At 46.8% G+C, this 27,815-nt stretch overlaps 1 protein-coding gene across 4 annotated transcripts in view; it reads right to left on the bottom strand.

The window, feature by feature from the left end:
• NTM (neurotrimin) overlaps positions 1-27,815 on the bottom strand; it is a 916,745-nt gene that overhangs the window by 187,901 nt on the left and 701,029 nt on the right. For all 4 annotated transcript variants that reach the window (XM_088457048.1, XM_088457049.1, XM_088457050.1 and 1 more), the window contains exon 3: positions 19,977-20,209. In XM_088457048.1, coding sequence (XP_088313174.1) covers positions 19,977-20,209 — 233 coding nt within the window. The remainder of the gene's footprint in view (positions 1-19,976; positions 20,210-27,815) is intronic.

The raw sequence follows: 27,815 nt of genomic DNA, 5'->3' as shown, positions 1-27,815 counted from the left end.
ATTGGCTGGCACCTTATCACTTTTCACTCTGTCTCCTAACACTGCTTAGTTATTAGACCCATCACTGTTAAATAAACCAGCAGAGTTTCATGTAAAACAACCCCCCAAATAACCCACAGAGGCACTACTTTAACTTCAACAGCCAAAACTACTAATCAACCGTGAAAATCCTCAAACCCGTAATTCCACTATCTGTGACGACCTGGAATATTACCAGGAATGGGGGGGTGGGAGGCTCACAGTACATCTCTATTAGCAGAGTCAAGCAGGGGACCTAGTTAGACTCTGATTGAATATATCACCGTCCCAGTATAACAAGAGCGACACAACAAAAGGTTCATTTGACCGGACAGTAGATGATACAGTACTTTATGTAGATTGGATTGTAAATACAAGCCACACTTAATGATCTGGGCTTTCATTATACTATACAGAGTCTGCGAGAAGATGATGGGAATGAATACATTAAGTGGAAAATGGGGCCACTCAGCACTTTCTCCTGTGACGGATCTCATATCCCCAGTGCCTCTCGGTCATTACGGTGAAATGAGATGATGTTCCACACTGATTTCTTTATCATAAAAGAGAGGGATAAATGGCTAAGCCTCCTAGAAACTGCAGCCAACATACAAACACTCCTTCACAGCTCTACAAATGACAATGACTGTAGTAAAAGAGGATTGTTATTAGACTAGACGGCGATGCATGGTAACAGGAGGCACAGCTAATGAACGCGGGCGCTAAACACTAACTGAATCAAAAGGTTAAGTGAATATATGTTTGAACGGGGAAAGCGCTCGCCTCCCATGACGCTCGTGGAGGGGGCTGCCTCGGCTTACTGGGACTTGTAGTTCACCAGTTACGCAGTGGCACCCTGATGTGGCTTAATAATGGCACAATCGGGAGCCGCAGCAACAGGATAGAGGGACTGCAGATATTGTGTGCGGAGGAATGGAAGGGTTATCTGTGCTAGCAGAGGCGTCTACCATGATAAAGTGACAGATAAGGGTCCCGGCCGGTGGAACCGGGAGAAAAGGCCTCTTCTGCTGGCTGACAGAGGGTGCAGGAGGCTCACACTCCCGGAGCTCCTGCAGAGAGCAGATATCAGGCAGCCTTTCAGGGGTTTATAATAGCGCTGCAGTCCGCAGAAGGGCTGATGTCTCTCTCTCTCGTATGCGGCCTGTCAGTGGGCTTCATGGGTGAGCCCATGGGACCCCCGAGTGGAAGAAAAACACTTCTGCCAAGCTGCATGTCTAATCTCTTCGTTTAAAATGTCAGAGCCCTAATTATTTGTAAAATACACTCACAATTCTTTTTTTATAACAAGCCTGAGCTATGTTTTTGCAGTGATTCTCTCTTACATGCTTTTTTTTGTTTTTGTCGTAACCTGTGTGTACAGAAATTCTGTGCAGAACAGTGCTAGAGAATAGATTACAAATGTGCGATCACAGGACCCTATCTGTGTGAAGTTTGTATGTTCCCATCAGTGTAGAGTTTGTACGATTTCTCCAGTTTCCTCCCAAAATCCCCCCCAAAAAATAAACATACTGGTAGGTTAACAAAAAAAAGTTAATCCTAATGTGCCTGAGTGTTCGGGAATACAAACTGGGGGAGGAACTGGATGACTAAACATTCCCTGGAAAACACTGCGTAATATGTGAGCGCTATACTGTATAAGTGCTTAATAAAATAAATATGAAAGCCACGTAACAGCGTTGCCTCGTCCATACGTTTATAGGTGACATGATGGATATTATCCATTCTCAGGCCATTCTCGCTGGAGACTGCCATCTTGATCCCTGCCGCAAAAAGAAGTGATAGAGACAACATGACTTGTCCTGAATTCTTTTGTAAAAACACTGGGGATGAGACCTCGAAAGGAAACATTGGTACAGTGGTGAATGAAAGTTTATGAACCCTTCAGAATTTTCTATATTTCTGCTGAAATTTGCCTTAAAACTTTCTCAGATTTTCACACAAGTCCTAAAAGTAGATAAAGAAAACCAAATCAAACAACTGAGACAAAAAAAATACACATGCTCATTTATTTTAATTTATTTTTTTTTTTGAGGAAAATGATCAAATATCACATATCAGTGAGTGTCAAAAGTAAGTGAACCTTTAGGCTTAGCAGATATTTTGAAGGTGAAATTAGAGTCAGGTATTTTCAATCTATGGGATGACAATAGGGTGTGAGTTAACAACCTGTCTTTTTAAAAGAACAGGGATCTATCAAAGTCTGATGTTCACAACACGTTTGTGGAAGTGTATCATGCCACGAACAAAGGAGATTTCTGAGGACCTCAGAAGAAGAGTTGTTGATGCTCATCAGGCTGGAAAAGGTTACAAAACCATCTATAAAGAGTTTGGACTCCACCACTCAACAGTCAGACAGATTGTGTAAAAATGGGAGGAAATTCCAGACCATTATTACCCTCCCCAGGAGTGATCGACCAACAAAGATCACGCCAAGAGCAAGGCATCTAATAGTTCGCAAGGTCACAAAGGAAGCCAATGTAACCTCTAAGCAACTGAAGGCCTTTCTCACATTAGCTAATGTTAATATTCATGAGTCCATCAGGAGGACACTGAACAACAATGGTGTGCATGATTGCAAGGAGAAAGCCACTGCTCTCCAAAAAGAACATTGCTGCACATCTGCAGTTTGCTAAAGATCACCTGGACAAGCCAGAAGACTATTGGAACAATGTTTTGTGGACAGATGAGTCCAAAATAGAGCTTTTTAGTTTAAATGAGAAGTGTTAATGTTTGGAGAAAGGAGAACACTGCACTCCAGCATAAAAACCTCATACCTTCTGTGAAACATGGTGGTGGTGGTAACATGGTTTAGGCATGTTGTGCTGCATCTGGCCCAGGATGACTTGCCATCATTAATTAGACAATGAATTCTGAATTATACCACAATATTCTAAAGGAAAATGTCAGGACATCTGTCCATGAGAACGTGGGTCATGTAGCACTAGCAAGACAACGAAGGCCAACCAAACCAAAGTCATTCGACCAAAGAATGGTTAAAGGAGAGTAAATGTGAAGTTTTGGAATGGCCAAGTCAAAGTCCTGACCTTAATCCTTTCAAAATGTTGTGGAAGGACCTGAAGCGAGCAGTTCATGGGAGGAAGTCCACCAACATAACAGAGTTGAAGCTTTTTTGTACGGAGGAATGGGGTAACATTCCTCCGAGTTGATGTTCAGGACTAATCAACAATTACTGGAAATGTTTAGAATCAGTTATTGCTGCACAAGGGGGTCATACCAGATACTGAAGGAAAAGGTACACATACTTTTGACACTCACAGATATGTCATATTGGATCATTTTCCTCGAGAGAGAAAAAAATTAGACAAGCTCATTTTTTATTATTTGTTTGATTTGGTTCTCCGTCTACTTTTAGGCCAAATTTCAGCAGAAATACAGAAAATTCTCAAGGGTTCACAAACTTTCAAGCACCACATACATGCCTACTCTACCGGAAGGTGCGAGAGGCTCCCGATTTTTCGGGCACTCCCCTAAAACCCTAGAAGAATGGCTGGATCTCCTGCTTCCCGCCCCACTTCCTAGTGAAGTGGTCAGGACGGGAAGATAATACCCCTGGAAATTGAGGTCTGTAAGAAGGGGAGGCTAAGCTAAAATAATGCGATCTCCTCATTTTAGCTCCACCCCCTCCCTAGGGAACTGCAAATCGCGGCATTTTGCAGTGCTAGGAGGGGGACATTATAAAGTGAAAGCCTGGAACTGCCCCTCCCCCCAAAAGTAGCCAGCTGCATATTCTCTCGAGGCTTCTCCCGGAGAGGAGATAAAAAAAAAGTAGGTTAGTATGGTAGTACTGTTGTTTTTTAAAATTGCTATAAAAAAAACACATTATTTAGTCCTTAACATTGGTTTGGGAGCACCGATGGTTTCTAAACCAATGTTTGTACTTGTTTGCTTTAAACTAGCTACTTAACACTCCAAGCAAGGAGTTTGAACACTAAACTTGTGTGATTCATGTACACCTTTATCATACAGTCAAACTTATATCTGCTTTGCTGCAATGGTTTAAACTGCCCATTTACAACCATCTTTATATACTTAGAATTACTAGTTTTCCTATACAGGAGCAAATAGTTCAGGTGTTAAGTGTCTGACTGTAGTACGTGAGGTTGAGAGTTTAAGTCCCGGGCATGGCATGCTTAGAAATGTGTGTTTTTAAATACAGGAGGAGTTAACTGATGGTGCACATATCACCTGTACGAGCCTGCCTGCCCCTGCCCCAATGCAACGGTAGTACATTGGAAAACTTGCGATGCTAAGGAAACATTGTATCCTCACTTTTGCAAGGAGAGCCATCGGAACCAGACCATCAATGGTACAGATGAAACATCATTTGATTCCCATCACGACAAAACATGTCCCATTGTATTGTACTATGCTAATAGGGCAGCCTATTTATTCATCCACAGCAATTACAGTGAAGGTGGGACAGACTTTTGCAGGAACATGTCAAGGTGCAGGGAGCAACGTACAAATACTGTCATGAGCAGGCATAACTGGTGAAAGGTCAAAATGTTTATAGATTACTGTCTGCTACGCGATATGAAAACAGGATGATTAGAGATTTATTCTTCATTCATAAAAAACTTGCGTTCAGGGCCGACGTGTCCTGTTCTGCCGTTGTCTTTTTCCTGCCGCCTTTGACAATTATTGGTCTAGCGACAAATCTTCTAGGAAAATAACTCTCTACCTACAGGACAATTAAAGCGTGTAATTGTAACAGGTAAATTCTACCTCTAAGGCCGGAGGCAGCAGACATAGCGGGTCACCTTCAGACATTGCCGCTATCAAGCAACTCGTACAGCCTGGTACCATCACTGGCACACAGCGCAATACAGCTGAGATAATCAATGGCGAACCATCTGCTCCTCGCCTTTATTGACGGGAGATGCAGGAGATGAAACAGAAACAGCTGGAGTAATTATAAAGGGTATAGGACCGACATCGATGCAAAGCCTCAGCCAAATTTATGCTGTATTCATTAACACAGAAACCTTCATTGCTTTTCATGTTTTTCAGGGAGATCTGTAAAATCCAACAACGTGGCACTAATGCTTGCGATTTTCAATGCAAAATCCTTGAATGATTGATGTTACATGGGCGCGCGTATGTTAGATGTAACTGAAATGCAGGAGACGGTTATTAGGCTCAATGCACACCTGAGGAGCTGTGTCACATCACCCAGGCTGATCCACCCCCACCACGGGCCACAGAAGAATCATAACATACAGCATTGTGTGGTCATAACATGTCAGACGCTACCGCCAGCCCAGGGTATCATTACATTGCGAGTCACGTACAAAGTCGTCCCATCCAGACGCACCTCTGAGTGGCTCAGGAAATAGGTCCAGCATATACTGTATACCTACCATCGCCATTCTGTAGGTGGTAACGTGCACTTTAATGGTGCATACACACGATCAGATTTTTTCTTCAGATATGGACGATAACGATTTAAAAATCGTTCAGTCGTTCATATCTGATGGAAAATCGTTCATATCTGACATGCCTGAACGATGGACGATCAACGATGCGCGTTCCCGTTTGTCAGATAACGATATCTGACATCTGATGGGTTTGCAGTCAGACTTGGACGATCCCATTCATTTTAATGCAGTCAGAAATCGTTCAATCGTTCAAATCGTTCAAAACTTTGGTCAAATCGTTCAAATCGTTCAGTCGTTCATCTGACAAATCTGACAAGTCTGACAAATCTGACTGTGTGTACGCTCCATAAGAGGTATATCTAATTATTATATATATATATATATATATATATATATATAGCTCAGAAAAAACGGCGGCACTCAGAGACTTTTGTCAATGGTTAAACTTGTATATTCACATACACATCCTAAAACACCAACGTTTCGGGACTGCAACGTCCCTTTGTCAAGGCGGACGTTGCAGTCCCGAAACGTTGGTGTTTTTAACAATTTACAAAAGTCTCTGAGTGCCGCCGTTTCTTCTGAGCTATTAGAGGACATTGTTGTTGCTGATTGCGGTTATTAGGATGGCGTGCCGATCCGAACAGAAGATATATATATATTCATCCAAACTACAACCGCAAGTGTGGTTCTTTTACCTAGTAATATTACATCACAGTACACAGTATATTATTCAGGATAATGTATATTCTAGCCTAGGTCACACTCACGGTGTGAATATATCATACAAGAGAACATGAATTATAGAATAAAGGTCATGACATACATATATCTTACAGGTTTATCCACTATTATTATTCAGCCCCTCCATATGATATCGTTGAAATAATCAATGGAAGATAAGGAAAAAAATATATATATATTTGTACAGTATAAATCTAAATTATTTTTATGTTTAAGCAAACTAATCACATACTGGATATAGCTGTATATCTGAATGATGTGTTAAAGCAAATTTTTGCTAACACATGTATTGTAAAATTGCTTCTTAATAAAACGCTCTGGGCCCTGATTCATGTTTATACGTAATTGCGTTTATGTTAGGCTTCGGAACTGCAAATCTTAGCGAGCGCAGCGACCGCCCAGAAAAGAAGATCAACTCCCACCGAAGCCACCGCTAACTCAATCACAACTGCGTATACTTACACCGACTATACGCAAGAATGAGGAAGAATGACTGCTAGGGTAAGCGCTATAGTTACGCAGGCTGGCCGTGGGAAAGCGACATAAGCGCCATGTTTCACTACGTACACGATCGCAGCTAACAGATACATGCCCTGAAAACGTCCATGACAGGCCTCTGATTTTGTTGCCACGCCACATTACCTCCTCCCAAACGGTCCCTTCCTGTCACTCTACAACATTGGTTCCCTAAGGGATGTGGTCAGAATGGCGAGCGCTGGGATTCCTGCGGTGAGAATGCCGACCCCGGGAATCCCGACACTTGTCAGAATGCTGGAGCCGGCATCCCGATCCCTGGATTCCTGAAGGTAAGTACTGGGGTTAGGGGGAGGGTTAGGGTGAGGCACTAGGTGGAATGGTTAGGGTGACCTGTAGGTCACCCATGCGCACTTGTCTCACTGTTGTCTGCAATATTAGTCTCAACAGTTAGCACCTCCCATTATTAATATTCAGGGTGTGCAGGCTAGGGCCCTTCTCCATATACTCTATTTAGTGTGCTCGTATGCACACCAGAAGACATGAGACTCCTTCAACCTAAACTAGCACTCCTCCCCACCTGTCCCCAGTAACGTCACAAGTGGGGTGCGGTCCGCACCCGGGTGTCACCCACTGAGGGGTGACACCATGGTGCAGACTCCCCCTCACTGACAGGATCCAGGTGCTGCACTGTAGCAAAAGTGCAGCACTCAGCTCCTGACACTGAGGGAACCGGCTAGCACTCCATGCAGGTACCTCCTGCACCCCCCGGCTCTCCCCCCCAAGTAATGGCACGGGGGTTCGGGCCACGCCCCCTGCCCATGTGGCCACGTTCCTTTTCGGCGGCCCTCCGGGTGACACCTCAGGGATGGACGCCGCTACCTGTCCCCCATTGGTTTTAAGTAGGGATCCTGGCATGTTGACTGCACTTTTGCACAGGCACAATTTAGGCAAATCCTATAAATTTATATAGTGCAGTTATGGGGTGAATTTGGGGCGTGAGTCCCCTGGATTGGTTTGGTTGGGCTGCTTCAGGGCATGACATTATAATTTTTTTTTGCACTTTATTGTTTATTATATACAGTATGTAACATTTTCATACATCTATTTTTCACCTCACTTGTAACGTACGCAGTAGCTGCTCCGATCTATCTAATACTCTTTTACACTTCACCTTTCTCACTAGACTGGAGTGATGCCATTGAGTGGCTCAGCTGGACTGGTTTGGGGGTGTCCCGCGCCCTGGACTTTAACCCCGGTACGTTAGGGACCTAACCTAAGAGGTTACCTTGACATGGTGGGTAGGCCTATATAAAACTTGGACGTGATTATGCTAAAACCTCTATTTATTGCAAAATGTATTATATGTGTAATTAGTAATGTTGGAGTTGCGCACTTGTATTTTTTTTCCTTTTGTGTCTGCAATATTAGTCTCAACAGGTAGCACCTCCTATTATATACATTCAGGGTGTGCAGTCCCTTCTCCATAAACACTCCCAGGAGACGGCTGATTTTTCTTATTCCGGCTGCGAGAGCCTTGGACGTGGTGACGGCACCGGCCGGTCCTCCGTTCAGAAAGTATCCTGCAATGTAGCAGCAGCCACGCTGTAATGGCAACCGTGTGGCAATAGCGATATTCACATGATAGGCGCACCAGCGTCCAGGGCGGTCCAGTATGTAGCTGCTGGATGTCTTGGACCGGAATGAAGTGGCTGGGGATCCCCACTGACGCGTTTCGCCCCTACAGGCAATGGGGGCTTTCTTTGAGAATAAGACAGGAAGCCCTGGTGACTCTGAGCACATCAGCGGGGTGAGCATATTCTGAGTCGCTGGTTCAGGTCTGGCCGGTCATTGACTAATACCCTCACGGGACATTTGCCGTTTTATAACCAAACACCTTTATATGAGGAGGGAAATTGCCTGGTCGGTTAGCAGGTTAGATTTAATATCAACAGATACATTGTATGCTGGATTACTACCTTCGACAAATATGGATCGTACCAGGACACTTTAATTAAAGTGATATCGTCACTAAGTAAACTGAGAGACATTCAATCCAATTACAATAATAGGTGCTGTGTTCTATAGCACTTTAGGCATTCTCAATTGACATTTAGGTCATTTCAAGATAGAACCCGTTGTATGTATCATGTGATATTTTAATAATTATCAATATATTTATGTGTATGATTAAAAATATGTATTATGCTATATTGATCGTGTCCTGAACAATTTTTATAGAAGTATTGGCTGCTGTGATTCTTCTACCATCTCACAGACTGTGGTTTATCCTTATTAGCGCAGAGTTTTTGATATAAATTTCTTTATATATATATATTTTTTTCTTGCGTTTCAAATTAGGGTGAGTTTTTTCACAGACTCATTCAGATTCTCTGCAGCTGAGATCTATACAAATCTATCTGGATATTTATATATTCTTTTTCAAAATATTAAGCGCCGGAGTATTCTTTCTGTTTGTTATATATTATTTATCACCCACTACGTATAGTTCTGATGGTGCATTGCTACTGCTGTGCTATCCCGCACTCATGGCTGATCTTACAGGTAAAGACGTAACACAGACCTACGGCCAATAGGTGCATAGTTAGAGGAGGCGACTTTGCCTACACTCCTGGAACTTCTGGAAGTCTGCAGAATTTGGGGGTGCTCTCCCTGCTCCCTGACAGTGAGCAACCCTCCCTCATCCTCCTACTTCTCTGGTAAAGTGGGCGGGGGGGGTTGTGATAATGAATCACATCATCGCTGCCCCACAAACTATGTCATGGGGGGCAGAGCAATAATGGTGACATTCATAGCAGCATGGATCTCAAGGAGGCAACATCATGAAAGTAGATAAGTATGAATGAATAAAAAGGAAGCGGTATCTTATGCTTGGCAGTATATATAAAACATGGAGCGGCAGTTACCTGTACTCCAGTAAGTGAGTGGCAGCACTGCAGCCATGTTGTGTGGGGTTATTGTTGGGCATATAAAGACACACTCCTCTAGGAGACGCAGCAGAAGATGAGTACACAAAGGACCCCACATCTCTCACGGTCATATTCCCTATAATTACAGCGCTCACCATACCGGTGATACAGGACTATAAGTGAACTGACCTCGTGGCCACACAATGCTGCAGGGTTAGTACATCCCATATGGCATCACCAGTGCCAAATACTGCCTGCAGGCCACCGACCAGTTCTCACAATGCAGAACCGCTACACAAAGCAATTCATCATTTCATGCAAATATCCAGCTTGTTCCCATGAAAACCGCCTTGGCATGGAGTCATTTCTAGGCCAATCTATTGTGCCTACAGGTGCATGGAGGATGATAGAATCTGTGCGCTGATAAACCCTGAGGCAGATGCCAGTTCTTTCCACTGCCAATAGAACGTGCAATTTCTAACGGGAGCATTCTTATATTATATGTCTATTAATATATTTATATTATGGGAAATAAAAAACAGGGAAGGCAATGGCGGCTATAGGGCTCGGGCGGGCGTCTTGCAAGTTCCAAGCCCCGTGACCTCTCTGTTACCTTGTTAAACTCATAGGAGAACATATTTTTGGGATTTAAAACCCACTATAAAATGTACCAGACAGATCACTGCGGGTTGGCGTTGTTTGCTGCTTGTAAACTGCCCGTTGGGAATGCGCAGTGGCGTCATCATTTCCAGGGACACATAGTTGCTGTGCCAGAGCCGGTGCATGTTCCGTCATTTTCAAAGTTCTGTGTTTGATGAAAGTAACTTTTACTCAATAAACATCCTCTGTGGGGTCATGATTCAATCAGGACACTGTGGGGTCTATTTACTAAGCAGTGTTAGGAGACAGAGTGAAAAGTGATAAGAAAGTGATAAGGTGCCAGCCAATCAGCTCCCAACTGTCATTTTTCAAACACAGCCTGTGAGATGACAGTTGGGAGCTGATTGGCTGGCACCTTATCACTTTTCACTCTGTCTCCTAACACTGCTTAGTAACTAGACCCCACTGTGGCCCTGATTCAGAGCCGGACGCTCTGACCAGAGCGCTCGCTCTGAATCAGGGCCCTCCTCCATTAATATGGAGCGTCCTCCTGGACACTCATATTGCTGTGGGTCACCACCCACAGCATATACGAGTGTGCAAAAAGATGGTCGCGATGGTCTTGACCATCGCGACCATCAGACTTGCGAGGGAAACCCTGCGGTCGGGTTTCCCAGCCGCAAGGCCAGGAGTGATTTTGGCTCTATCAGAGCCAAAATCACTCCCACTGACATCACTAGTGATGTCAGTGGGGCCGGCTTCAGACGGTAGGCGTTCCTATGGGAACGCCTCCGTCTGGCAGGCACGCCCCCGGCACGCCCCCCGAAGGAGGCGTGCTGTCAATCAACATCGACAGCACGCCCCCTTTGGTGCGAGACCCGGAGCGATGGAAAGTCCTTCACTCGCCGGGTCACGCGCATGCGCACGACGGAGCTCCCTCCGTCGTGCGCATGCGCAGTGGGGACCATCGACCCACTTGCGAGCGTACTGCAGCTCGCGAGTGGGTCTGAATGACCCCCTGTGTCTGTAATGATGCATGGTACGATGGGGAGAGGAGTGACACTTCATAAAACAGAGCTGCAGTGCCATGTCAGGGTAACACTGAACAGCGTATTCTAGCTTTGTAGTTTGCATGTGAAATGTTGGGGTTTTGAACAACTAGCTCTGCGGCGTGCGCCAGTGTAGTGAGACTAGTCATCAGGTGTCCGGTACTGAAACGGTTACTAGATTGCAGCGGGCTGGTTTCTCAGGCTAACAGATTTCATTAGTAGCAATAAAATAAGATTTTAATCACACAGGCCTCATTCTAAATTTCATGAATGGCCATTAACGATCGATAATGACAATTAGACTTTAGCTAATATGCCGCTATTAGGGGAAACAGCAGATGCGCAAATGGGTCAGAGAGGACTTCAAATACCCAGACAATAGCAAAAACATAGAGTTACTGATGAATTAATCATTAGACTGCTTGGAACTTACAAGAGAAGCCGCTAATTGTATCTGTGAGAAATAAAACAAGACGTGCACCCCTCATGTGTTTTGGGAAGGCTACTCGGAGACAGAATCATTGTAAAATCGGTCTAAAAATTAGTGAGTGTGAGTGTGTGCGAGTGAGTGTGTGCGGGTGAGTGTGTGAGAGTGTGTACACAGAGGGGCTCATTTACAAGTGGTTGGTCACAAAAAGACGTACATTAGTTCTTTGCCTGCGTTCAGTCAGACATCTGAGGGTGCATCTAGCTCAAACTCCAGGAAAGCATGGGGATTAAATGAGCCCCACTTTCTGTATATAAGCTTTGAGTTCTGATGTCATTAATTAGAACGCCTGAGTTTTTTATACAATCACCCTTATGTTTACTGGGAAAACCTGTGTATTACAAGGAATAATGCAACCCTAAATTATTACTGATATCAGAGTTCTCTTCAATAGTCCATGAGGCTTATTGATAAGGGATGGGTATGTAATGCTGGCTGTCGGGAGGCCTCCTGTCACAATACCGACAGCGGCATCCCGATGGTTGGTATCCCGACAGGGGCCGGGTAAGTATACTTACCTTCCCCCCTTCTCCCCCTAACCCTCCCTGCTTGTAGCCTAACCCTCCCCACCCCGCACCCTAACCCTCCCTGTTAGTGCCTAAACCTAACGTCCCCCCTTCATGCCTAAATCTTACCCTCCCCGTTAGTGCCTAAACCCAACCCTCCCCCTTAGTGCCTAAGCCTAACCCCCCCAGTGGTGCCTAGCCCTAACCCTCCCACCTAGGGGTGCCTAACCCTAACCTCCCCCATAAAAACTTAACGCTAACCTCACTATGTAACCTAAACCTAACCTCCCCCCAACCTGCGGTTAACACTAAGGGCGTCCCAGCTTACCTTCGTTGGGGCTGGCGTCCTTCTGTGTTCCGGTGTCGGGATTAAGATAGGCGTCGGTATTTCGACACCTATCATAAGTAACTTGGGTGACTTATAATATGATGATTACTTACACACAAATGGGGAGGGGGGTCAATATCCCTGACAGATTATTATCATTGTCTATTGGGCCCATTTATGAATAATCTGCACTGAGATCTGGGCGTAATATTAGCGCCCATAATTCCATTGCAGGATGCGATTATACCGCTCAAATGTATTAAATAGCACACGCAGGGAGAGGGGCTCCGAAAGGTGAAGTGACCTCATCAGCAGTCTCTTCCCTCCTCTATCGGGACTCCTGCGCATGCGTGATCTACAAACCACGCATGTGGGGCGGCCATTGCCAGGTAGGGTCCTGGAGGATCCCTCTATTGGTAAGTTTTGCGTAGTGTAGCCCGTAGACTACAGCAGCAGAGACCTATGGTGCTTGTGGCAGCTGTCAGAGATGGAGATAAATCTGCTGCGGCCCCTCAATAATACATTTGGGGGGATACTTAATATTTGATGCTATCCCACGAAAACAGGTGTTTTCAGGGAATATGCCACAAATAATTAATGATAAATAGGCCCATAAATCAGTCAAGGCTGCTGTAATAATCCCCATATACCGGCCAGGCTGACCTTACAACACTGGTAACTACATGATCTGTTCTCCTAACTTACTGCGCTCCGACAAGAGAATGCACCAGTCCCAGACGACAGCAGATCGGGGCAATGTGCCTGCAGCTTATAATTCCATGGATCTGACATACAAGCAAAGACTACATGTGCTGCATGTTTGCTACAGAGGCATATATGAGAGGTCTGGATCAGCCGTGACTTATGCATTATGCATTATATTCATTGCTTACTTGCTGATGTACTGTATAAGTTGTACCAAACAGCTGGCATCTCGGCAGCTCCCGAGTCCTCAGTCTGAGGCTTTAGGTTTACCTCTATTATATAACAGCCTGGAACCTCATGAATGAATGACAATCATTAGCAGTGATAGAAGGTGTTAGAGAAACTCTAGGTCACAGACTGCACTGCGCTGCTCTGCGTATAGACTAACTGCAGCGCATTCTGCGTGCCGGGTGCGCCGAGAAGGCGGATGCTAGAGCCCTTGTTTGTTTTCAAGAGAGAAGCGAATGAAGGACAAGGGGACGAAGAGGGAGATAGATAAAGGAAGAGAGAGTACAGAGACTAGGATGAAGAGCCGAGCAGCAGCCCACGGCTGCCCGCCGAGAGGCTGCTCTTTCTGACGAGCTCTGCAAAGGGAAGGCTTGCAGAATACCGCCACACATTTTGTAGACCTGGCCCCGGCACGGAGAAGCATCTCCCTCCCCGCTCATCCCTTTGTCCCTGTAACTAATGAGAAAGAAACAGATATACAATAGCGGGACAGATAACCAATTGAAATTAGAAGTATCAAACAAAGGCAGCGCAATGCCACACCATCCGTACACTGGGAGCGCGGGCGTGAACGGGTTAAAGGCACGACACTCTGCAGAGCTGGCAGCGCAAGATGGTGGCTACTTAAACAAAGCTTTGTAATTATTTTTATAGGCCAGTTAATTGCTCTGCTGGCATGTTCAGCACAATGAATGTTATTTATGAATACGGTCTGTTTAGAGGAGGATTAGGCCCGGAAAATAGGGCACTGACTTCTTTTTATTTTATTTTATTTTCCACAGGAGCCATTTTATCCACAGTAAAAATAAAAATGCGCCTACCATATTTACAATGGATTTCAGGCAGGCAGAGAGACGCCCACGTTGTGGCGATAAGATGGCATGTCCGTTATAGCGCAGAGCAGTGGTTCACAAACTTTCTTACATCACGACGCCCTAGACAGTATCAGCAGTTGTTTCCTGGCAGCCCTAGGCTAAAAGTTGCTAATTGAGAAGTTCAGAAAAAAGCAGGGGGCGGGGCCACGATGACGCGATTCAACACGGCTCCCCCGCTGCGGGGGTTTCTAATCTTTTCAGGGGGGAGGACGGGAGGGTCGGAGGCTTCCAGGAGGCTTGCCTGCCTTTCCGGGGGGGCCGGGAGCGGCACCCTGCCTTTCCGGGGGGGCCGGGAGCGGCACCCGATAAAATGGCTCCTGTGGAAAATAAAATAAAATAAAAAGAAGTCAGTGCCCTATTTTCCGGGCCTAATCCTCCTCTAAACAGACCGTATTCATAAATAACATTCATCAGGAGGGTAGGCAAGCCTGCTTATATGTCATCCTTAGGGTCAGTTATGTGGTGGTGCCGAGAGGGAGGGATGCGAGTACAAGTTGCCCGGGCATGCTGGAGGGGCAAGGCGGGGGCCCGGGTCCGCCCCCCCTCTTACATGACAGCAATACAGCGCGGCGGTAAAGTGGGCGTGCCATGTACTGATACATCTGAGGGGCGTGTCCTACATGTGATGGGCGTGTACTGATACATCTGAGGGGGCATGTCCTACATGTGATGGGCGTGTACTGATACATCTGAGGGGGTCATAAACTTACTTACACCCACATGTAAATGAGCCCCAAAGCAGTTAGTGAGATCTACTTGTTGATGAAAACACACTGATACTTATCAGGGGTTGCTCGTGTATTGTGCGTTACAGGGGGTTCCAGTGGCTACGAGGAACCTTATATTACAATGCACGTAACCATAGTGATCATTGTGCCTTATAACCAATGCAGGGAAATAGCACTGATTATACCATTTCAATGTATATATCTCGGTTTTCTTTTTTTCCCCAGTATATAACAACCACATAATGGGGGTAAGGTGCAATCAGCAGACTTACTTAGTACCTCAGTCAGTTTTATTATACCATCTATGCACAAACATGGATATCCTGAAAGCCTGGACTGTTAGGGTGCTTTGAGGACCAAGCTTCGGTTAGGACGAGGTGTAGACATTTCGACTTTACAGCAGTTCCGACATCTCCCAATGCGACACTTTGCATGTCGACATTACGATCGTGTCGATATTTACTCTGTCGACAAACTGTAGCCTAGATGATTGTCGGCGCTGGAAAAAGATGACAAATCATACCGAACCCTGCACGCATGAATGCAATGTTTTGCGCAGTTTCAGCAGGGAGACCCGCAGGTTATGTGGTCACTGCGCGACGCCCATCTGATTGGACCGTGCTGGATTTCTCCTGGACCTTTTCTATACAATATTAGCTCAGTTTGAAGAGGGAAAAAAATCACAGATTAGAGCTGAGAAAACGGCAGCACTACAGGATGTGTAAGAATCCCAACCAGAATGTTTCCTTATCTACGTGGGACACGCCGCAGCCAAAATCAATACGGCTCTTCTGTCTCCCCAAATAGCCAGCGTCTCCCTCCCTCCCCCACAGTCTGCCTTTCACCTACGCAGCTCAGATGCAAAGCTGCTATGACCAGGTAATTAAGCCACAAACAATGGCCGGGGAATGGGAGATTAACGCCGCTCTGGATGAAGAGGAAGTTATTTGCAGCTCACAAAGACCAGGCTGATTGTAATAAGCCAGCGCTATTCAGCAGAGCAGATACCGGGGGCTGCGGGACTGATAAACAGGCGTCGCAACAGGTTACTCCATGAGATATTCCGCCAGATAACCTAGTGCTGGTCAGGCATGGTCCTTTGCATAGAGGGATTTCTGCTGCAGTGGCTAATGCACAATCTCGTCCTGCGCTGCGCGACCCGCAGAGCCACTGACTGCTGCCCTGCAGCTGCAGAGTATTACATCACTGTCCCCCATCCTAGGGCCATATTCAATTTGGAGCGAAAAGCCGTTCCCGGCGAAACTTTTTTGCCGATGATGTCATTTTCGCCGATTTAATTTATCCTCGTATTCAATTTCCGCGTCTTTGCGCCAGTGCCATAAGGCAATGCAATGTAATAGGTGAAAGAGTTTCGCCTATGAACACCCAGCGGAAATAAGTGCAGAATTGGGGTTTTGGGGTGCAACGTTGCGGGAACCACCCTGCACCCTTTGGACACCCGCCTGACGCTAACTGCGTAAAAGAACACAAAAAAACCCGCAAAAAAATGGGCAAAAAAAAATGAAGGTGGGGGTACAAATTCAAAAACTATCGAAATAGCCTTTGGCGGTCTGGATGTATGGGGGAGGTGTATTTTTGATTGCAGGTGTTTGCTGAAGGTGCGTTTTTTTTTGGCGCTTTTTAATTTCCCCAAAAACGACAGGACTTTTCGCCTGTTTGAGTTGTGCTGCGACCCGTTTTCGCCGATTTGGAATTGATTACGGGGATAAGCGGGGATCCGAGAGAAGATCGGCGAAGATGGCGAAAAGGCCGCCCTCGAACTTTTCGCTCCAAACTGAATACGGGTCCTAATAGGAAAGTGAAATACACCATAAGGGACTATGAAGCCCCCTGTAAGAGAACAGAAGTTTGAGTACAAGGGGAGTACGGGTATTTCGGACTATTGGCGTGACGCGGCACATGTAGGCATGTATAAAATGGACTCCTGCTCTCCATATGCGACCGTAGCATGCCATGTGCGAGAAGCGCAGATCACTATGCTCCAGATAAGTGATTTCTATCTGTATGTCAGCACCAATCACAGAATTCCAGGGCGACTTCATTAACCTCAGATCTTAACCAAAACCTGTTGTTGCCAGCCCCAATCCTGGAGGTGCCATCCACAAGCCGCAAAACGCAGTTCCCCCGCTATCCTAAGGGGTCTATTCACTAATCCTTGGGGAGAGATAAAGTACCAACCAATCAGCTCCGGTCACTTTACAGGCTGTGTTTGAAAAATGACAGTTAGGAGCTGATCGGTTGGTACTTTATCTCCATCCACTTTCTCTCTCTCCAAGGCTTAGTACTTAGACCCCTAGGTGTGGGGTTTAGCGAGCGTGAAAATACCTCGTTACTAGGTGTACTGTGAGCCTGAGGTTATTGGGGGATCAGGGTTGGCATCCGCATAGAGGTGCCAATGGCTTTTCATTTCTACCAGCGAGGACTGGCGCTGAGTCCGGGGATAGTCACTGTAAATATCACACTACGCTATAACATATTTGTTTACCGCTTCTCACTTGTCTGTGCAAACATTCCGAAAGCAGATTCCACAGCAGGAGAAACAGAGCCAGGATTACAGTGCAGGAGGACACAGCTGCTGGGACAGCGTCTAGATTAACCTGTTCCAGTCATCTTTTTTGGGTGGTGCTACATCCTGTACCAATACCACCAGCCTGTACCTGTCTCCCCCCCCCCCCCCCTCCCCAGAACTTGCCAGCCCTCTGCTGCCGTGATTCTCTGAATGAGCCGATTTCATTCTGAGCCGCAGGATAAAACGTGTTACCTGTTGCGGATTGTGAGACGCTCAGCGGAAATCGCTATACAGACAGCCGAGACGTCAGGAAGGGGCAGATACAGGGCGACACTGCTCTGTAATGTATCCTTGGGGGACAGGGCTGGCAACAGAAATCTTGGGGCCTGTTACACAGTATTTCTGGGGCCCCCCTATCGACCCCGACCCCTTGCCGATGCCAGCAGTGACAGCCCCCATATTATGCCCCCAGTAGTAAGGCCCCTGTAGTCCCTCCATATTATGCCTCCAGTAGTAAGGCCCCTGCAATGCCCCCTGTAGTGCCCCCATAAGTAAGGCCCCTGTAGTGTTTCCATATTATGCCCTCAGTAGTAAGGCCCCTGTAATGCCCCCTGTAGTGCCCCCATATTATGCCCCCAGAAGTAAGGCCCCTGTAGTGTTTCCATATTATGCCCTCAGTAGTAAGGCCCCTGTAATGCCCCCTGTAGTGTCCCCATATTATGCTCCCAGTAGTAAGGCCCCTTTAATGCTCCCTGTAGTGCCCCCCAGTAGTAAGGCCCCTGTAGTGCCCCCATATTATGCCCCCTGTAGTAAGGCCCCTGTAATGCCCACATATTATGCCCCCAGTAGTAAGGCAGGCCCCTATAGTGCCCTCATATTATGCCCCCAGTAGTAAGGCCCCTTTAATGCACCCTGTAGTGTCCCCATATTATGCCCCCAGTAGTAAGGCCCCTGTAGTGCCCCTATATTATGCCCTCTGTAGTAAACCCCCACTGACATACACACACACAAAAAAAAAAATACTTACCTTAAACCCCGCTCCAATGCCTGCTGCCGTCCAACCACGGCGCCCGCTCCTCGGAACTATGGGAGTGACGTCATTACATCACTCCCATAGTGCACTGCGGGATCCGGAAGCCGGAGCTCAGGAGTGAGCTCCGTCCTCCGGCTGCCGCTGGTGGGGGGGGGAGAAGGAGACAGGTGCCCGCTGGTAACACAATCTCAGCGGGCGCCCAGCAAATGGAGGGTGCAGGGGGTGCGATCGCTGGGCCGGAGGGCCCCTTAAGCCGCCGGGCCCCATATCAACCGAACCCCCTGCACCCTCCGTAGCTACGCCACTGCCCTGAGCCCTCGGGGCCCCTCAGAACCTCGGGGCCCGGCACAGGTGTGACCCTAGTCCCCCGGCCTGTTGGGGGAGGGGGGGTTTGATACATTTCACAACTTGACCACAGGTAACATTTCAAGCCCTAAAACTAGAGTCTGTATAATTCTGGAGGAAAGAGAGTGGGCCACACAATCACTACCTGAAATACCTCAGTGGGTAACATAGGAGACAGTAAAGAGCATTCATATTTTCAATGCCGTACATATGGTGGCCCCTACTGAACCTCTTTGTGGTTCTAATGTTTTTCTCAGCTGCTCTATATAACTTAATAGATTGTAGCGACGGATGGCACTTTCTATAGGAACAACAACAGTATGGACATGAATCATGACTAGTGTTCATTCTGGCACGCTGCACCTATCAGAAACCCGTGCAGTACCTCTTTCCTGCCTGGGGTGTCGCTCTTTGCTCTGATGCTTCTAGCACACTCTTGTCTGTATATCAGAAGTTTATTGCATCCGCAGAGTGTTCTAGAAGCACCAGAGCAGAGAGCGACACCCCAGGCAGGAAAGATGGACCGGCACAGGTTTCTGACAGGTGCAGGGTGCCAGAATGAACACTACAAAACTGGGCCCTGATACAGAGGTGTATTGCAGTCGAGGCTGCGTCTTTACGCTAATGCTGCAGCGCTAATCTGCCGCTGTGGGTATTGAGAATCACCATCGGTCGGACCATAGGAGACTGCACCTACCCTGTGTCAAGGTGCAATTTCTCCGTCTAAACATGGCCGCTGGGGTCAGTTCAACTGCGCCTTCGCACAGTCACATCCCTGATTCGTCCATCAAAATTGCATCTCTCTGTGTGTCGAGTGGCGTCTTAGAGCGGTAACCATCGGGACGCTTGCGCTGTGCAACTCGGACGCATGTGCAGACTCAAAAACATTGGGCGCTCGCGTGTGGCAACGACATTACGTGCAGCAATGAATGTGGCCCCTGGCGTTGCACCATAGCAGTACGGAAAACTGGCTTACCTTGTACAATGAGGTGTACGCGGGAGGTTTTGGGGTGATGGTCTGTCTGCACGGAGCAGGTGTAGGGTCCCTCGTCATAAATGTCCACATTCTGGATCTCGATGCTGTACTGGCTCTTGGTGTTGGCCACGAGGATCACGCGGTTGTCTATGGACCACTTGTCGTTGCCGGTGTATAAGATGGTGCTGCGGTTCAGCCAGGCCACCCGCGTGACTCGGTTATCCACCGTGCACCTGCAGGAAAAACGAGAGAGCGCTTAAGTGGAAGGTAAGGAATAAGTGTTCCTACAGTACATCACCTATGTTTTCCAGCCAAACCAAGTCTCACACGCACGTAGCTGTACAACTCAGCGCAACATTCGACTCCGCAAGGAATGGGCACAGTGACGCCCTGTTGTACACGTCACCTCTGGTGACACCATCTCGGCAAATAAACCCTTGAGCTGCTGGCATAGGTGCAATGGGGATAAGTGTCACACTTTTGCCGTGATCTCAATTGCCCGCATTTTGTGGATTCACCTCTAGCCTCTACCAACATCATGTGACAGAATGTTTTCTAGTGACCAGCAGTCTTCCCCATTATTTTATTTATTTATTTTTTAAATACCCATTCAGTGGCAAAAAAAATAAAATAACCATGAACAAATGTTTGAGAGTTGGACAATGCTACTGCGATTTCATAAGCGGCAGACCAACGAAAATATGCTACGATTTAGCAGATGCCTGGCGCACGTCCGCCTCTGGCGTCTTGCTTACAAAAGATGAAACATCGGTCGCACATCGAACATCTGAGCAACCCTAGGTCTCAGAATGTCCGTCTCATCTAGGACGCCAGCGCCTCTCCAGCTGCGTACGAACTTCCAGGAAACGATCCCGGCCCGCATGCATTTTTGCAGCCACTCCCCTGTTACCTCCCGCAAACGCTGGCTACCTGTCACTCACTTTGCGAAAAAAATCCTCACTGTCTCCTCTGTCGCTAATCCATCACCGCGAAAAGATGGAGGCACTACCTTCCAACATTGCGTCCACCTCTGCACCAGGCTCATTGGTTACCCAGTGGGAACCCTTCATTAAATAATAATAATTTTGGTTTACTGTACTTAGTAGGGTAGATGTACTAAGCCTTGGGGAGATATAGGACCTCATTCAGAGTCGGTCGAAGCGGCCGCACGATCGTACGCCACCGATGTTCGCTATACTGCGCATGCGTACAGTTCGCAATGCGCGTGCGCAAACTAGCCGCTATGATCAGAAATGTCTCTCTCCTTGAACACAGCCAGGTCGGTAGTTTGAGTGACAGATTGAGGCGTTTGTGGGTGGTAACAGGGGAAGGTGCTTGAAAACGGGGGAGTGGAGATCCGAACGCAGGCGTGCCTCATTATGCGGACGGCGTTTTATGGGAGTGCATACGTATTATGGGAGTGCATAATTAACAAAGTAGCGTCATGGCACATGTGACATGGAGGTTTTTACACTGACATGATCGTAGAGCTTAAGAGAGGGTATGGTCAACCTTAAGCTCTACGACCAGTTCCGATGGTTCTTGATGGTCGCGATTAATCCTTATATGCCCGGAGATGACGTGTAATGCGTACGAGAAGGGGGCGTATTTTTTTGTCTTCCGACCGCTTCCTCCCCTTGGTCGGCCAGCTACCGATCCGAACTTAGGGACGCAACTTGCGAGGGAATCATTTGCCTATACGGCCCCTTTTCGCGTACGACCGTGTGGCCGCTTCGACCGACTCTGAATGAGGTCCAAAGTACCAACCAATTGGCTTCGGTCACTTACAGGATGTATTTTTAAAAAAATGACAATTAGGAGCTGATTGGTATGTTCTCTCTCTCCATGGCATAGTGTATCTACCCCCAAAGTGGAGATGTTGCCAAAAGCAACTAATCAGCTGCGCTGTCATCTATCAGCTTCTGTCATCTATCCGCTTCTGTCATCTATCCGCTTCTGTCATCTATCCGCTGCTGTCATCTATCCGCTGCTGTCATCTATCCGCTGCTGTCATCTATCCGCTGCTGTCATCTATCCGCTGCTGTCATCTATCCGCTGCTGTCATCTATCCGCTGCTGTCATCTATCCGCTTCTGTCATCTATCCGCTGCTGTCATCTATCCGCTTCTGTCATCTATCCGCTTCTGTCATCTATCCGCTGCTGTCATCTATCCGCTGCTGTCATCTATCAGCTTCTGTCATCTATCCGCTGCTGTCATCTATCCGCTGCTGTCATCTATCCGCTTCTGTCATCTATCCGCTGCTGTCATCTATCCGCTGCTGTCATCTATCCGCTGCTGTCATCTATCCGCTGCTGTCATCTATCCGCTTCTGTCATCTATCCGCTGCTGTCATCTATCCGCTGCTGTCATCTATCCGCTGCTGTCATCTATCCGCTTCTGTCATCTATCCGCTTCTGTCATCTATCCGCTGCTGTCATCTATCCGCTGCTGTCATCTATCCGCTGCTGTCATCTATCAGCTGCTGTCATCTATCCGCTTCTGTCATCTATCCGCTTCTGTCATCTATCCGCTTCTGTCGTCTATCCGCTTCTGTTGTCTATCAGCTGCTGTCGTCTATCCGCTTCTGTCATCTATACGCTTCTGTCATCTATCAGCTGCTGTCATCTATCCGCTTCTGTCATCTATCCGCTTCTGTTATCTATCAGCTGCTGTCGTCTATCCGCTTCTGTCATCTATCCGCTGCTGTCATCTATCCGCTGCTGTCATCTATACGCTTCTGTCATCTATCAGCTTCTGTCATCGATCTAACAAAGTCTTTGACATGACAGTTAGTACATACTTACAGAAGGAGGGAGCTGTTGGACTTTCACGGCGGGGGGACTTGTCGTGGAAAAATGGGGCGTGACGCAGCAATGACTCATCATTGGAGGCGGAGCATGGGCGTGACAGTGGGATCACGTCATCGTGGCACCACCCCCTCTTCACAATGCCAAGATTTTAGTGAAGCAGGGGGCAGGGCCACGATGAAGTGATTCAGCACGAATATCGTCACATCCCCCGACGGGTCGCAGGGGGGCTTGCAGACTTGCCTGCCTTTCCGGGGGGCCGGGAGCAGCACCCGATTTTCAGGAGGCTCCCGGCAGAATCGGGAGGGTAGGCAAGTATGAGTTAGAAAGTGATTGGTTGCTATGGGCAACTACTCAATCTGATCCATCTCCAAGGGCCATATTCAGTTGCCGGCGAAAAGCCGAGATCGGCGAAAACTTCTCGCCGTTGGCGTCATTTCGCCAGGCGAGAACTTTTCCCCGTATTCAATTCCAAAGACTTTTCGCCGGTGAAAAAAGTCTGCGCCTTGTAACCAGCGGGAAAGATTCGGCTCTGAAAGGAGGCGGAAAAAAGTGCAGAATTGGGGGTTTGGGGTGAAAAGTTCTGGGAACACCCCTGCAGCCTTGGGAAAGTCCCCCAAAGGTAAACTGCATCAAAAACAGTATAAAAAATACTTTAGATCACCCCAAAAAGTACTTTCGTTTTGGCGGCACAATAAAAACGAAGTTAGTGGACAAACTTAAAAACTAGCAAAATCGACTCCAGGGGTTCCACCAAGTATGCCCCAGGTGTATTTTGATTGCAGGTGCGTTTTTTAAAACATCACTTTAGCAATTTTAACCATGAACCCCAAATTTGCTGGGACTAGTTATTTTTGCCTGAAAAAGCTGATAAATGCTATTCTTCACCACTTGTGCAAAGACACTAATTAGCAGCTAATGAGAGCATTTAAGCACCCCAAATACCTCCAGCAGGCCTATTAGGGGGTATCCATACTGATCCCCCATGTCAGTGCATCTTTTGGGGGGTGTCAGGGTGAATTCCCCAAATCTGACAGGACTTTTCGCCCATTTCAGTTTCACCGGGATGCGTTCCGCGTCCATTGCAATTGAATAGGGCGAAAAGCGGTGATGGGCGCGAGTTTTCCCAAAGGCAAAACTAGCGATGACGGCGAAAACTCCGGCTGACTTTTCGCCGGCAATTGAATACGGGCCCTCTGCTTAATATATGCCCCCCTTACCTGTGACATCACCCTTCTCTTAATAATTCTAGACCACTGTCCTGGGATGTCCTGGATACTGCTGAATTCAGGGGAGCACCCTCCAGCACACCGCACACTCTTCTACTGAAATGGGCAGGGCGGGGAGAAGATAACACTAATCGCAACACCACGTCGCCCACAATTGCCACTTGGATAAAATAAAGCAGGATGCTCTTATTGTGCATTATTAGGTGACTCTGCCGGACTACGATATGTGGTCCACTCTCTGACCACCATATGCCTTAGCTGGAACGCCCAGCAGGGGTCATCATGTCTCCTGGGTGTCAGTTCCTGACCGTTACTCCAATAATGAAGCGATTGTCATGTGGACAAGCTGTTTTTTGTTTTGTTTATTTTTTAAATAGCAGATTACTGTAAATTGCATTTACCTTCAGTTTTATATAATAGATGTCTGTGGCCAGAGCTAGCCCCAGATAATCTGGGCCTCATATATAGAGTAGAGCCAGGTATAAAAAAAAATAAAAACCATAACAAAAAATTCTACACTGCAAGATGGACAAATTCGAAATGTGTGAACCGATATACGGCTGGGGGGCGTCCTAACCCAACTATAAGCTGAAGTGTGAAAATAAAGCTGCTCAGTATTTGTATGCGCTAACTCAGAATCGTCCAGTATTGTCCCTACAGTACATGAGAAAATGAACGCACCAAAATCAAACCAGTATTTGTACCTCGTTCATTACAAAGTTGTTTGTTTGATATGCAAATCCAAGATACCAATAAATTTGAATACAGGTGCTGAATTGGTCTGTTTTTCCAAGCAGACCACTAGAAATAGGGTTAGTCAGACCCTTCAAAACATATACAATAATAAAATATAGTGGCGCTGAAGATGACACAGTTTAAAATAAAGAATTAATATCCCACTGTAATAAAATATGAAATAACATGAATGAGCATTTTGCCTCCCCCTAGTGATTGTCCATATATTACTGCCTGTTCCTGTGTATACTTCCGGCTTTGATGTAACTTGGTATGGAAATAAATATCCGTATGGAATTAGAACTGTCCAAATGAATGGATGTTTTCACTGGTAGAGGGATGGTCCTTTAACATGTAACTTCCATGTCCATGTAAACAACTTGGAGCCCTCAAATGTCCACGGTGTACGATCGCTGTACAATCTTGGTGGGTGATGGCAGTAACAACTAACGCGTTTCGCTGTGTAGATTAGCAGCTTTTTCAAAGGTTTGACCTACTGCCCATCCAAAGCCTGAACCAACTTACCAGACATCATAAGTGTTGCTATCACTCTGAATCTATTTATTCCGTTTACTGGACTGAACCAGGAATGTACACCGTGGACATTTGAGGGCTCCAAGTTGTTTACATGGACATGGAAGTTGTTTGTTTGAACCTGGTTTTATTTTAAGAGCCCTAAATTTGATTTTTAGGTCCAGATTTAGAGAGACACGACTGATTACTCCCTGCCAACAGGGCCGATGCAAGGTCTCTCTGCACCCTAGGCAAAGCTTTAGCCAGTCTCCTCCCCTTCCCATGAATGACATGAATTGACATCAGGGACGGACAAGGGCTGTACATCAGCCCACGCGAAGGGGGCGTGGTTTAGTTTCAAGGGGTTGGGTCACTGGGGCCTGACCTCGTGGCACGCCCCTCCTCTTTACCAGGCCACCCCTTCCATCCCCTGGAGCTAATAGCATGTATTCGCCCTACTCGAACCGGCCCTGAGACAATCGGCCCTTCTGAAAAATGCCAAGAGCGCCAGATGGCCAATCAGGCCCTGATTAACATGAAAACTGCTTTTACCATGCAGCTACTGACTGTAATGGAGGGAGCCCAGTGACCCATAGCTATCCATATGCGAGACAAAATTTGCTGACATATTGTTACTGATCATCATACTGAGCTATAATGCACGGATAGAAAAGAAGTTATATACAATCAAAGACAAATCAGAAAATGAAAGTTGGAAACAGCCCAGACTTCATTGTACTGTACATAAATGCTTGCTTGTACAGCTGTGCGTGCGGACCCCCTGAAATGCTGCTATACAGGTGTGCTCTGGCAGTGAGGATCATTTGGACGGCAACGAGGAGGTAACATCGGCACTAGATAGGACACTATTGAAATATCATCGTGGTTGCCGGAGCGCCAAGCCCGGTGGGAAAGGTGGCGTGGCCTATGCGCGACAGGCATGGCCACGCCCCCTTAGGATTAAAAATAAATAATTTTTACTGTCTGCTGCTAGTCTTCTGCAAGGGAAGTTCAGTAAAGAGGAGTGCGCTGATACACACACAACAGCACTCACTCATGACACCTATTGCATGTAATAACTGGTGGCCGCATCATCCATGCCCCACTATACAATGCCAATATAAACGACATTGCAAACTGGGGCTACGATGATGAGTCTGAAAGTGGAACCAGCCATTGCTCCCCCCCAGACCACCCACTTGATTTCAGTAAGTGGGCGACTGCAGGGAGTGGGGGATTGTGGGCGGGTAGCGGCCAGCTTCAGGATACTTGCTCACTCTTCTGGATGGCCGGGAACCCCATAGAGAGCCTCCTGGCCATTCCGGGGGAGGAGGCAGGTATGGGCCTGATGCTCTAATCCACTGCCTGGCTGTCCTGGGTACCCCTATACCAACCACCCTACAAGTAGGGTGCAGTTGGCGAGTCTCTGGGTGCACAGTGACAACAGTAGGGGGGGGGTCGCAACAGCCGGATACTGGCAGTAACAGAAACCCCATGTCAAGCATTAAAACCACAATTAAACTGTAGAGTGAGGAAAGACAGGGCGTCAGAACACACCCAACCGGCCTATAGCAAATCATTTACGGGGGACCTTTTGATTAAGTCAAAAGTACAATATCCATCTATTGTTATAGTAGTATATTTAAATAATCCCATTATAACAAATATAATCACAGTGATGATGGACAACAGTTAAATGACGGAACCCTGACAAAGAGCCGGTGAACAGATGGACGGACAGACTGACGGACTGGAGAGAGAGAGATTTCATGGTGAATAATGAGTGAATCCTGGATAAGAAGGGTGGAATAATACTGAGAGAATAAGACGGAAAGAAAAACACTGCACTCGTCCTCTGGTGTGATTGACATGAGCAACAGATGAAAGATTCATATGAAGACAGCATAGGAGTCTGCGGGGAGCGCGGAGACAGCGCAGGTGGCGAGGGAAAGTAAACACTCCACAATCCCGCAATGATTGCTATTGTTTTATAAAGATGTTTCTGCAATTAAGCAACTGTGTGAAGAACATGAGCCTGTATCTGGGTGGGAAACAAATAGGTCACTTCTGGAGTAAGCAGCTTTCTATTCGAGGGTTAATTCCAGAAACCTGCGTCTATAGATAATTTCCAGGTGCGGGGGAAAAGCTCCGAATAAGCACTTACTGTATTCTCAAATCCATACATGACCAAATAAACTGGCCGTTCTGTCTGCAATTTGTGAGTTTCTCAGCGATCAGCGGTTTCTGGCTGCAGCCTGAGCAAATTCACAAACTTCCTCCTTCTCAAAGTGTCCAAAGCGCTTTAAGTTTGTGATATGGGGACAATCATAGGTTCAGAATCTGCAGTCACTTCCCAAAGTCTGGAGAGAGAGAGCCGCTGTAATGACCAGCTCCCCGAGTTCTAGATTATATTAGTATCGTAGTGAGTGTATTTTACAGGACCCTCGTATTGAATAAACCTGTGTGTGTGTGTATGTATATATATATATATATATATATATATGTTATGGCACAGGTACATTATGGTTTATAACACTGATGATAGTGCCAAATG

Source organism: Taudactylus pleione, unplaced genomic scaffold, assembly GCF_031769625.1.
Source record: "Taudactylus pleione unplaced genomic scaffold, aTauple2 ptg000734l, whole genome shotgun sequence".
Classification (NCBI taxonomy): Eukaryota; Metazoa; Chordata; class Amphibia; order Anura; family Myobatrachidae; genus Taudactylus; species Taudactylus pleione.
This window is presented reverse-complemented; position numbering and strand designations above follow the sequence as displayed.